This window comes from Anabrus simplex, chromosome 1 (genome assembly GCF_040414725.1).
Source record: "Anabrus simplex isolate iqAnaSimp1 chromosome 1, ASM4041472v1, whole genome shotgun sequence".
NCBI classification, from domain to species: domain Eukaryota; kingdom Metazoa; phylum Arthropoda; class Insecta; order Orthoptera; family Tettigoniidae; genus Anabrus; species Anabrus simplex.
Window position 1 is genome coordinate 560,550,491 of NC_090265.1, and position 14,048 is coordinate 560,564,538.

A 14,048-nucleotide genomic window follows, 5' to 3' on the forward strand; every position below is an offset into this window, starting at 1 on the left:
AAAATAGTGTGATCCCTGGACCAATAAATCGTTTAATGAATCAGTTAATGTACATGAGGTGACAGCCCATCAAATTACATCGAATGAGAAAAATCAAAAATCAATAAAACGACACCAAAGAACGTCAGTGAGCAAAGACATCACAGACGACAGTGTTGGACAAACAAAACACTTACGGAAGCGCTACGACGTAGCAGAAATAGTTGTTGTAAGGCAGTAAAGTATGTATTCTCTAAAATAAAATATTTCGTATTATTTCTTAATCAACCTGGGATTTGAGACTTTAATTGAGTAAAAGCAATTACTATCTTCCATTTGTGACAAATATTACAGTGATATTTCGTGGATCAACATCGTTCACGTAACCTGGACTACCACTAAGAATACAACGAAGACCCAATACAGTGGATTTGATCAAAACTGGCAAAGATTGTCAAGAAATGGACCCCGCCCTCTTAGACAAATAATACACATGCAAGGGACACAAATAAATTTAATTAGAACAGGAATAAGGGCAAAAACATACGTTTACAAGTATTAAGCAGATAAAAATCGAAAGGCCGCATAGGCCGACATAGTCAAAACAAGGAGGTCAATAATCTAATAGTTTATATTAATTCTGCGTGGTCCTTAATCAAAATACATAGGATTCACGGTTTGTCACACCTTCTCTTTCTTTCTTACCTTAATATAAGTCGTGATGAAAACTTAGGTATGATGGCATGGCATCTAGCTCAATTAAATGAGGAACATAAATTCAGGTGGGTTTAAAGTATTTCATTTATGCACATCAGGTCCATGCGACCGTAATTTAAAGGAGAAACAAGACTCTTTCATAATATTCTCCGTTCTAGTTAACAGTAACATCCGAATAAACAAAAAACATATCTCCCGAGCATAAACGATCGTTGAGTAAAAGAGCTTAAAACAGGAGAAGAGGGAAGGATGCACCGAGCTCATAAAATTAAATCAAAGAGAAAAGGGGAGGTTACCATGGTTGCACGCCAAATAAACAAAGATAAAACCAGAAGGGCGTCCCGTTAAGAATAAAACATAATAAACTAGAAAACTAGGATTAGAACTTCAGTCCATCTCACGCAACATTAGTACCATCGTAGTACCGCTTGCATCGGCAATATCTACGCGGTATGACTGTCCTATGTTTATTTCTCGCAGACGACTCGCCGATGCTGCCAACCACTGTACTTAGGAACTAGTTCATCTATTAGCAAAGGGGGTCTGGGGGCGTAAGGGCGTCTGCAGGGCATGGATAAGACCATTAGTCTGGATTGGTTATGGTACTGAGCCCTGGACCACAATTACCTTTCTTTTCACATGTTACGGTAATTAGCCCTGGGCCACAATTACCTTTATTTTCAGATATTAGGATACTTAGCCCTGGACCACAATCACGTTTCTCTTCACATTAATACACCACGGCATTCTATGTCTGTTACTGGTCACGAAATGATAGGATTGATAGCAGCAAAGCCTACTACTTCTTTCTTCGTACAAAGCGCATCCAGTGCATCTGTCCATTGTTGATACAGAAAACATATCTAATTACACTGACTGACAGAGCAAATGCAACACCAAGAAGGAGTGGTCAGAACTTTATGCCAATTGCAGGGTAGACTGACGTCACTGAGGTATGCTCATGATGTGAAATGCGCCGCTGTGCTGCGCACATAGCGAACGATAAATGGGACACGGCGTTGGCGAATGGCCCACTTCGTACCGTGATTTCTCAGCCGACAGTCATTGTAGAACGTGTTGTCGTGTGCCACAGGACACGTGTATAGCTAAGAATGCCAGGCCGCCGTCAACGGAGGCATTTCCAGCAGACAGACGACTTTACGAGGGGTATGGTGATCGGGCTGAGAAGGGCAGGTTGGTCGCTTCGTCAAATCGCAGCCGATACCCATAGGGATGTGTCCACGGTGCAGCGCCTGTGGCGAAGATGGTTGGCGCAGGGACATGTGGCACGTGCGAGGGGTCCAGGCGCAGCCCGAGTGACGTCAGCAAGCGAGGATCGGCGCATCCGCCGCCAAGCGGTGGCAGCCCCGCACGCCACGTCAACCCCCATTCTTCAGCATGTGCAAGACACCCTGGCTGTTCCAATATCGACCAGAACAATTTCCCGTCGATTGGTTGAAGGAGGCCTGCACTCCCGGCGTCCGCTCAGAAGACTACCATTGACTCCACAGCATAGACGTGCACGCCTGGCATGGTGCCGGGCTAGAGCGACTTGGATGAGGGAATGGCGGAACGTCGTGTTCTCCGATGAGTCACGCTTCTGTTCTGTCAGTGATAGTCACCGCAGACGAGTGTGGCGTCGGCGTGGAGAAAGGTCAAATCCGGCAGTAACTGTGGAGCGCCCTACCGCTAGACAACGCGGCATCATGGTTTGGGGCGCTATTGCGTATGATTCCACGTCAGCTCTAGTGCGTATTCAAGGCACGTTAAATGCCCACCGCTACGTGCAGCATGTGCTGCGGCCGGTGGCACTCCCGTACCTTCCGGGGCTGCCCAATGCTCTGTTTCAGCTGGATAATGCCCGCCCACACACTGCTCGCATCTCCCAACAGGCTCTACGAGGTGTACAGATGCTTCCGTGGCCAGCGTACTCTCCGGATCTCTCACCAATCGAACACGTGTGGGATCTCATTGGACGCCGTTTGCAAACTCTGCCCCAGCCTCGTACGGACGACCAACTGTGGCAAATGGTTGACAGAGAATGGAGAACCATCCCTCAGGACACCATCCGCACTCTTATTGACTCTGTACCTCGACGTGTTTCTGCGTGCATCGCCGCTCGCGGTGGTCCTACATTCTACTGAGTCGATGCCGTGCGCATTGTGTAACCTGCATATCGGTTTGAAATAAACATCAATTATTCGTCCGTGCCGTCTCTGTTTTTTCCCCAACTTTCATCCCTTTCTAACCACTCCTTCTTAGTGTTGCATTTGCTCTGTCAGTCAGTGTATATTGACATGGCATCGTGCGATGGATGTGTTATTAATGTAACAAGTTTTTTTTAGCGAATTACAAGAACAACTTCAATGATTTAGTTCAATTCTGTGTACATCACAATTTGATTTCCAATAGCAGAGTATGTGAAAGGTGTGGCAGTGACGTTCAATTATTAGTGAATGAGAAGTTCAATCGTGTTGTTTTTTCATGTCGTCTCCGATCCTCCACTACATTAAGGTTGGTTCCATTTACAAACATTCTTCTTGTCTATTATACATTCACGTTACATTTCCTTGTGTTTTTTTTCTTCCGGTGTCGGGAACGCTACGTACTACTAATAATTAGGCCTCTATTTCTTTTTAATATTCAATCATAAGTCGCGCGGATTTAAGCCTCTATTTCATATTCATATTTAAGCATAACTAGCGCAATCTATGGTTTCTAGTGTTTAGAATCGTAATTACTGCATCGAAACGTCTCAACTATTTCATCACGTTCTTATATAATCGTGGCAGGCGGTGGCACGAATGGACTCTGCCATCGCCTGAAGATTTGCCCTATGAAATGTCACTACCATACTTCAACATAGCCAGATATTGTTACTCTCATTTGTTTCATATGGTTATTCTTTGACATTGCCTTACTCTTAGGTCTTTTCATCGCGTAAGTTGGTCATAACTTCTGCCTGTATTGAATTATGGGAACGACTAGCCTTCAACCAATGGCAGTGTCCATTCGCCCACCGGCAGCCATGATTACTATAATACATTATTATTATTATTATTATTATTATTTGCTAGTTGCTTTACGTCGCACCGACACAGATAGGTCTTATGGCGACGATGGGACAGGAAAGGGCTAGGAGTGGGACTGAAACGGCCGTGGCCTTAATTGAATGCTATAATACAAACTCGCGTAAGTAAGATTGAAGTTTTACCAAAACTAGGTAAAGAAAGCCAATAACAGCATTGCGTAATGAATAATAAATTTAAAAAATTAGACACAAAATGTACCACGGATCCAAGTGTCAGAACCACCTTCGCCCACACAGACACCATCGTGTTTAGGTCGCCGCAGGCCGAACGCATATAAACGTTAGCCACACAGCACATAACTAAATAAACAACCGCTCTCGAGCTCAAACAGACAATACGGACCAGAAAGTGATCCATCATAGGGAGACGGAGTGTCTCCATCCAAAACACACAGAAAGCAGTCGATCGTGTTGTTAGCTTGTATTCATAGCACGTAAATGTAGTGGACATGAAATATACTGAATAAGTGATAAAATAATAGAACATGAGCTCAAGCGGTATGTTAAAGAAGTGACACGAGTGAAAGGTCTCGGACAGCACACAACAAACGATCCCATACACACATATACATGAATCCATGTCAGCTGTTTTCAAAACATACATAGCGGGTCGGTAAAGGAAAATACCGAAAGAAGCGTGTAAAAGCAAAGTTAACACACAAATAAATTAGAAACACATGTAATGAGAGAAGGCTTTCTAACCCAACCATGGCAAGCATAGGATGAAACAATTATCAGACCAAGAGTAGATTAAAGAAAAATAAATACCTCAAATACATATGTTATTAACATTCTCGAAAGGCCGAGATATATAGGTAGTTAACATTCTCGAAAGGTCGAGAATCGTACAAAGTCATCTTGAATTTGTTAAAGGCGACTTGGAAATCCATCGCTTTCAAAAACTCTCCACCCAACCAACCAGAAAGATAACCCAACAAGACGGGGCAGAAAAGAAATGCTTTGACATATACTGACGCATGAGATGCCATCTACCGGAATAGGGCAAAGCTTACGTAGTAGTAACAACACATGATGGTGAAAAGTAACAGTTCACAATTGATACACGAGACCGTTAGGAACGCGATGTATTCAGAACAGGCAAACGTACCATAAAATGATATGGTGCGGTTGACTTTTCCTCGCCCGTATTTCTCCTTTATTTATCTTATTGGTCGAGATTGGAACGGACACTTTTTTATGTACATGCCTACGTTCCAAATATTTTTACCTAGTTCTAAAAAGGAGACTGGTCTGGTTTCGCCTCACCACATGACTAAGCTTTTTTCCTAGCAGACTCAAGAACGTGAGCCCAATCGTATGAATTTCAGCTCTTGAGGTAGCTAAATAAAATTCAGGGAAGACAATCGTGTTTCGCCCCAGTGCAGCATAGGCTGATCAGTTGGATACCGCACCTTCCCAAAACACTGGCCAGCTAGCGACAACACTTTTCTTTTAATCGAGGCCGCCCCCCCACAAAGCCCTCACCCCGTGTGGTGATCGACACAATCTATATTGCCTCCGACATGCTGCTGATGTAAGAAGAGAAAGAGACGGCTGGGAGGACTGGGGAGAAGTTATACTACTGTAAAAGTACAGTATATGCCTATCCCCATGCTCAGCTAAACAAAATTACCTCAATCGAAAGCCATATTTTTGGTCATGCTAGTCCAGAAGGGCATATATAGCAAATGGAGATGTTATTTTCCCCTAGTACGTCGGCACTGCATTTCTGGTTATTACATAATAGCTTGCAGTGCTGTCCTCACTGCACAGCTAAAAGCCCGATATGTGGACACTGCAATCAACAACACGCTACGCCCAGATGTCCCAACACACACCAACCAACCCAGTGTCACAATTGTGGAGGTACTCACTCAATATACTCACGCCGTTGCAGGAGCCACCCTCCATCTCCCAAATAAATAATGATAATGGCGTATGGCTTTTAGTGCCGGGAGTGTCTGAGGACATGTTCGGCTCGCCAGGTGCAGGTCTTTTGATTTGATGCCCGTAGGCGACCTGCGCGTCATGATGAGGATGAAATGGTGATGAAGACGACACATACACCCAGTCCCTGTGACAGCGAAATTAACCAATGATGTTTAAAATTCCCGACCCTGCCGGGAATCGAACCCGGGACCCCTGTGGCCAAAGGCCAGCACGCTAACCATTTAGCCATGGAGCCGGACTCCACCTCCCAAAAATCAACCAGAACTCGTAGCCACTATTAGAACCATAGACCCGCCACATCACCTGACCGTTCCCTTTTCTCACCACCCACAGTAGAAGATCCCATCCGTTTCCTAACTATTTCATTGCTCAATATTCACCCCTACAACAGAGCCTTAATTCTCAATCAACCATAAGCTGCGGCAAATTAAACATTCAATGTCTATTTCTCAACACCCCCGTTTAGGCTTAAATCCTCAGTTCAAATTTACATCTCTGGAAACCCTCGTTTAAACCCTTGCAGCTCTCTTTTTAAGAAAAAAAAGTTCCGTCTTCTATGAATTTGTAAACCCATCAATGTTGATTCCAATAATATGTATATAGGGTAACCCCAAAAACACCGACAAGGCTTAGTATGTTGTGCGGGATGGTTTTCAAGAAGGCGCCCCTGTCCGGAAATCACAGTTTGGGCGCTGGAGAGCGTCGAATTCTGAGAACGATTGTGAAAATTTATTCCGATTTGGTGTCTTAATACGGAAAGTATGCAACCCTTTAGCAATCTGTGGACGACTTCAGCCTAGCAACATTCCTGCTCATGCGCTACATTCCTCCACACAGTCCTTGGTGCGCATCCTAATGCGTTACTTGTGTACCGTAGTCTGCCAGTGCAGTAACGCTGTTAACAGCAGTACGACATGTACCACTACACAACTGCGGAAATGACTGACATGGTGCTAGCATACAGCAAAGCGGATTGCAATGGTAGAGCTGCTGCGAGATTGTATGCGGAACGTTTTCCAAACAGACGTACCCCACATCACTCCACCTTCGCGGCCATCGAGAGACGACCAAGAGAAGCCGGACAGTTCCACGTAGGTAGTATGAAGAGTATGATCTAGGACACTCCTGTAACGTCAGCGGAGGACTTAATTGCTCGAACCCACGGAGCGAGTGAAATTCTTCAAAGACAGTCTCACGTATTGGGTCATGTGCGTCAGGCTTAGCACCGCCGATGTACGCTCTGCAACGGCGTAGAAGGTACACAGTTCAAACCCCGTTTGTAATGAGCCCGATGTGCTACTAATGTTGGGTTCATTGACAAATGCGGAAAGCACACTCATCACACACTTCGATGCGCTACGGCGCTCATGCCGTGCGTTTCTGGATATGGGTTCCTTTTCGAAAACGGATCAGTTTGCCTTCCGCACAACATACTAAGCATTGACGATGTTTCTTAGGACACTCTGTATAGTAGATTTTTAAGTGTATCAAGAGAACAATTATGTAACCCAGTAACAGACGGTACTTACAAATTTAGCTGCCTATTTCCATACCTGGAATTCCAGGCGTAGGATAAAATTGAAAATTACTATCAAGTTTTTGTTAAAGCTGTAGAATTATTGTGTTTCCAAACCAAGATCGAGCTAAGTGCTGGTAGCCTATATATTATAAAAGCAAACGATTACTTTCCTTCATGTACGTAAGATATAAAATAAAATAAATATGTAAAACCCGTAGCCAAGAGTCAACAACCCCTCCCATCTCCTTTTTTACATTATGTTACCCATCTCCCAACCCGCCCGCATCTCTTGGCCAGAGATGCCTTGGCCGCCCTCTAGGTGGTCCGCCCCGCCCCTTCAGGGTGGTGAATGAAAACTTTTGATGAATGTGTGTAGTGGTATCGTCGGTCGGTGGTTGTAGAGTGGGCTTCGGCCTACAAGTGGCCACGGCTGATCCGTGGTTCGATGGCTCTGTACTCCGACCAACCAGGCAGAGGAGGGATGGCCGCGGCTCTGCCTAGGCTCTACGCCTCTGTGTTCGGGAGACGGAGAGGGACTGGTCCCCACCGTCGGCTGTTCTGAGAATGGTTTTCCGTGCTTTTCCATTCTCCTGCACTAAGGCGAATGCCGGGACAGTTCCTAGTATAACCCAAGGCCACCAACCCTCTCACCTTCTCCACACATCTCCTTCTCCGAAATAAATCTCCTGACCTGGGAGACGGTGTCACCGTCTAGGAGGCCCAACTCCCCCTTCAGGGGAGGAATGAAAACAGTTAGTAGTTGTAGTGTCGCTACCGGCGTTGCTAGCCGGCCATTGTCTTGGGAAGGTGCGGTTTCCAACTGATGAGCCTATGGCGCTCTGGAGTGAAACACTGGTAATTTTTGACCATTGAGTTTCCTGTATTTTATTTAGGTTCAGTTAATGTTTTGTCTGTCTGTCTGTTTGTTTGTTTGTTTGTTTGTTTGTTTGTTTGTTTGTTTGTTTGTTTCGACCGACATTTCGGGAAAATGAATCATCAGAATTTCTCTGAACTTGGTACGTAAGTTCAGGGATAGCCGGAGTGTGTGCTAGGCTAAATATTATTTGATTGGTATACAGTAGTGTAGCAATATTAAGGGTGCCGAAAAAAGAAATGTAAAATTTCTCCTTATGCCGAGAGATGTTTGGCTGACTAAGTAAGGACAGAAGATGTAGCAATACAAACTCTGTAGCCTACGCAACGCAGAACATGAAGAGTGTAGGTTAGGACACTCTTTAGTCCTGGGGGCAAGAAATTGTCCCTAAAGGCGAGGAAAATTTTTTGTCAACGACATTAAGATGCAGAAGGCAACAGAAAACCACTGCATTCAAGATCATCAAGGATATCTCAAAAAATCCACATAGTAATGGCTCAGTACAATGCAAAGATCTGAGCTGGCTTTGTGGATCGCCAACCTTCGTATGGAGACGGTGACTAAAGGAGAAGAAATGTTGTGGCTGTACCTTAATTAAAGCCACGACCGCTTCCTTCCAACTCCTACCTCTTTCCTATCCCATCGTTGCCATAAGATCTGTCTGTGTCGGTGAAACGTATAGCAAATTGTTAAGTATTATACCGTACAGTACTTTGTATGACCAGTTCACATTTTGAGTTCATATCTACTTTACATTTTACAAAGATCCCACACTGATGTACTAATTATTTTCTGCTCGTTGCTCTTTCCAATCATTATATTATGATTTGTACTTTCTTTTCAGTAATTGGTGGTAACTGTTCTGTATCGAACTGCACAGACATCCTTGGAGCAGAGTGCGTCAATCAAACTTGTGTCTGCTCCAATAAATACGTACCTAGCTCGAATAAGACGACGTGTTTACCAAGTAAGTATTTTTGACATTAAGAACTTGCCACTTTCATCTCTTGATAGACGTTATATTCGTGAATCTCTGCCTCTCTTGGAACTGGGCAATTCCTCACCCAAGCTGAATCCTTCCCTGTAATTTTATATCAGTCATCAATTAATCAGTCACAACTGATCTGCATGTAGGACTGTTACCCAGGTGACAGAACCCTTATCAGTTGTTTATCAAGTACCCTATATTTTCTTAAATGATTTCAAAAAGGTTGAAAATTCATCAAACATCACCTTTGCTAAATTACTCCAGTTCCATAATTCCTCTGCCTATAAACGAATATTTTCCCCAATATATTTTTGTCGGAAATTGCTAAGAGTAAATCGTGCTGCATTCCTTTCAATCTTTTCCAGTTTACGAACCAATTATTCCTCGTGAGGGTCCCGTACAATGAAACCATACACTAATTGGGGTCGTACCAAAGACATACGCCCTCTCCTTCATGTGTGTGTATGTTCAGTCTTCAGCCCTAAGGCTGGTTGGATCCTCAACAGCTCCGCCATCAGCTGTCATAGATGGCCTAGGCATCACTGAAAAGGTGTACTAGGGAAATGAGCATTGAGTTAGTTTCCCGTTGCTTTCCTCACTGAGCCAGAAGTTGCTATTACATATGTCTGCCAAGCCCACTGAAATGCATGCACCAACCGACCCTATGAGCAACATTTTCACACCATCCATAGCAGGGACTGGCTGCATAAGGAATGGCATTACTAGCATTGCTCATACCTCAGTCACTTTCATGTTGTCAAAGCCAAGGATAAGACAGAGACAGATCAATGAAAGTAACAAAATTGCTCTAGCCTATACCAGAAGTCATAGTGCACTGTAAACGCTAGGTCCTGCCAGCAAAGGCAACTCTCCTTCATACTCTTACTAAACAAAACCTAATTCCATGGCGCTACTGCGCCCTACCAAGCAGCTGCTGCTCATCCCAAAGGCCTGCAGATTACGAGGTGACGCATGGTCAGTGCGTCGAAACTTCTTGGCCGTTATTCTTGGCTTTCTAGGCCGGTGTCGTTATCTCACCGCCAGCTATAATCCCGTAGGCTGACTGCACCACGAACCAGCCCTCAGATCCAGGTAAAAATCCCTGAGAGGATCGAACCCGGGGGCCTCCGGGTAAGAGGCGGGCCTGCCATTTGAACACTACTTGTGGCAATTTTCCTCCATCCAGTTTTACCTCGGCTTTCTGAACACTATCCCTGGTCCATTTAATATGATGTAAATCAATTATGTAATACCTCACAAAACAAAACATCAGTTAATGCGCATGTCTCTTTTTGCCCATAGTCCAGTCAAACATCGGGGACAAGTGCCAAGAGGATGCCCAGTGCAACTCAACAAACAGAATGTGCGGGAAGAATCACACTTGCACACAGATCGTGGGTACGTATCATTTGTTCTTCCAATCTTAGCATTCTCTATACAAAAGTGGTATCTTCATAGCATTTTCTGTAATTTCATGACAAGGGCCCGGATGTTTATGATATTTCATATTTTTTCTTTATATTATTTCTATGGAAAATACAAGTTAAGCATGCTCTTATCTCCGGTGACTAAAATTATGCAGTTTTTACGGGTCATATAAAGTCATATTTTGGTTCTTTCAACGTTTTTTGTCATTTTCAGGTAATTTTTCATATTATGGTCATATTTCAACGTGTATTTTCGTATTTTTGTCATATATTTATCTTTTCATTCCATTTCCGCATACCTGCTTGTAGTCGTCTCAAAGAAGGACTTTTCACGTCTCTTAATTGTTATCTGTACTTTCTTACAGTTCTCATTCTTAGCAATACATATTTATGTAAATTAGGAGGGTAAGGTGTATAGAAAGATATGTTTATAAAGCGCCAGAATAGCAAGCCTCAATTGAACTCTAATGATTTGACGTCAATATCAATCAATACTGATCTGCATTTAGGGCAGTCGCCCAGGTGGCAGATTCCCTATCTGTTGCTTTCCTAGCCTTCTCCTAAATGATTTCAAAGAAATTGGAAATTTATTGAACATCTCCCTTGGTAAGTTATTCCAATTCCTAACTCCCCTTCCTATAAATGAATATTCGCCCCAGTTTGTCCTCTTGAATTCCAACTTTATCTTCATATTGTGATCTTTCCTACTTTTATAAACGCCATTCAAACTTATTCGTCTACTAATGTCATTCCACGCCATCTCTCCGCTGACAGCTCGGAACATACCACTTAGTCGAGCAGCTCTTCTTCTTTCTCTCAATTCTTCCCAACCTAAACATTGCAACATTTTTGTAACGCTACTCTTTTGTCGGAAATCACCCAGAACAAATCGAGCTGCTTTTCTTTGGATTTTTTCCAGTTCTTGAATCAAGTAATCCTGGTGAGGGTCCCATACACTGGAACCATACTCTAGTTGGGGTCTTACCAGAGACTTACAGTATATGCCCTCTCCTTTACATCCTTACTACAACCCCTAAATACCCTCATAACCATGTGCAGAGATCTGTACCCTTTATTTACAATCCCATTTATGTGATTACCCCAATGAAGATCTTTCCTTATATTAACGCCTAGGTACTTACAATGATCCCCAAAAGGAACTTTCACCCCATCAACGCAGTAATTAAAACTGAGAGGACTTTTCCTATTTGTGAAACTCACAACCTGACTTTTAACCCCGTTTATCAACATACCATTGCCTGCTGTCCATCTCACAACATTATCGAGGTCACGTTACAGTTGCTCACAATCTTGTAACTGTTTTATCACTCTATAGAGAATAACATCATCCGCAAAAAGCCTTACCTCCGATTCCACTCCTTTACTCATATCATTTATATATATATATATAAGAAAACATAAAGGTCCGATAATACTGCCTTGAGGAATTCCTCTCTTAATTATTACAGGGTCAGATAAAGCTTCGCCTACTCTAATTCTCTGAGATCTATCTTCTAGAAATATAGCAACCCATTCAGTCATTCTTTTGTCTAGTACAATTGCACTCATTTTTGCCAGTAGTCTCCCGTGGTCCACCCTATCAAATGCTTTAGAAAGGTCAATCGCGATACAGTCCATTTGACCTCCAGAATCCAAGATATCTGCTATATCTTGCTGGAATCCTACAAGTTGAGTTTCAGTGGAATAACCTTTCCTAAAACCGAACTGCCTTCTATCGAACCAGTTATTAATTTCGCAAACATGTCTAATATAATCAGAAAGAATGCCTTCCCAAAGCTTACATACAATGCATGTCAAACTTACTGGCCTGTAATTTTCAGCTTTATGTATATCACCCTTTCCTTTATACACAGGGGCTACTATAGCAACTCTCCATTCATCTGGTATAGCTCCTCCGACCAAACAATAATCAAATAAGTACTTCAGATATGGTACTATATCCCAACCCATTGTCGTATTTCAAATATGCCTCAATAACATCCTGCGATGTTGACCGGCTTTTCTTCCGTTACCAGTCAATGTTGCGTGAAAATAGAAGATCGTCGCTATTTGAAAACTATAAAATATATGTAATTTGATATTATAATTCTTGCTGATCGCACATCAAAATGTGACATTTATTTCAATCTGTGCAGTCGAGAGTTACCTCTAGATTGAGTAATTAAATAAATTCAAAATATAATAATAAAATTAATGTTATTACTTATTTATCATTTATGAATGATCTAGATTTTATAAGTATGTTTTCAATCTAATTTAATTTCAATTTCATTTTAATTTAAACAGCGGCAAAATTTTAAAAATTTCGAAAATGTCACCAAAAAACTTTTAAATCATATTTATTGCCATATTTCTAACATTTTTAGGTCATTAATATACGAGCCCTATTCATGACACTATTTACCCGTACTCAGATTTCTTCCTGGAGGCGCTGAAGGTTCAGATCAGGTTCCAAAACTTATCAACCATTTTAGACAACAGACCAAAGTTCAGTGTTGATGCTGAGAAAGCCAAGCAAAGTGTAATGAGTAAGGTTCGGATGTTAAGGAAAAGTCACATTTCATTCCTGAGGTCATTTTACCTGAAATCTGCAAAATAACTGTGAGTGGTGGATCCCTGAGCCCGTTTTAAGCAATTTTATGTTGCGTGTAAATGCATATTTCGGCTATTTTTATTATTTTGGTCATATTTTAGTGATATAAGGTCATATTTGGTTATACTTAGAGCATTTTTGTTTGAGGAACTGTTTTCAACAAGGTACTTGTTATGTTAGACAAAGGATAACAGGATTTAAAAAGACTGTAGATGTATTTTTCTTCCTTTCCCACAGATAGGTAGCATGTCTAAAAGACATGATTCCGAAAAAGGTAGGTGATGTACGAACGTACGTCGACAAATACTAAAAAAACATGCTAATACTTCGGTCTTTTGCTTTCTTTTTAGGAAAACAGAGTGAGAACTGTGTTTCAGGGGTGATACTGAATATATGTATAAAAAATTGATAGTACCCATTGTACCTCTGTCAGTTTGCATGATTAAGTGTATCTGTTATATTATCGCTAATTACTTTTTGGCACGTTTGATCTTAGTAATACTCTAATACTCGCTACCTATCCCTAAAATACTTACGTCATATTTTATCTCTTTTGGGTCATATTTACCTAGTAGAGCTTATTTGCTTGAATATTTTGTATTCCCTTAAGTCATAAACTTCCGAACCCTAGTAACAAGTATACAACCTCGGAGGAAATCTTAAAAAAAATATTTATATAAATCCTACCAAACATCGATCTCGTAATGGCAGTAGTGGTGACTGTATTGTCATAGTTCAGTCAGGAGTGAAAATATACGTGAGTTGTAAATGAAAAACGGTGCTATCACCTGTAGATCAGCCGGCGACAAGTTAACCACAAACTACCGTCAGCGATGGATCAGCCTACGACAAGTAAAACACAAACTACCGTCAGCGATAGATCAGCCTA

At 42.2% G+C, this 14,048-nt stretch overlaps 1 protein-coding gene across 1 annotated transcript in view; it reads left to right on the forward strand.

Moving 5' to 3' along the window:
* LOC136869690 (coagulation factor IX) overlaps nucleotides 1-14,048 on the forward strand; it is a 46,695-nt gene that overhangs the window by 18,505 nt on the left and 14,142 nt on the right. Inside the window, exons 2-3 of the mRNA XM_067144867.2 lie at nucleotides 8,975-9,097; nucleotides 10,421-10,516. Coding sequence (XP_067000968.2) covers nucleotides 8,975-9,097; nucleotides 10,421-10,516 — 219 coding nt within the window. The remainder of the gene's footprint in view (nucleotides 1-8,974; nucleotides 9,098-10,420; nucleotides 10,517-14,048) is intronic.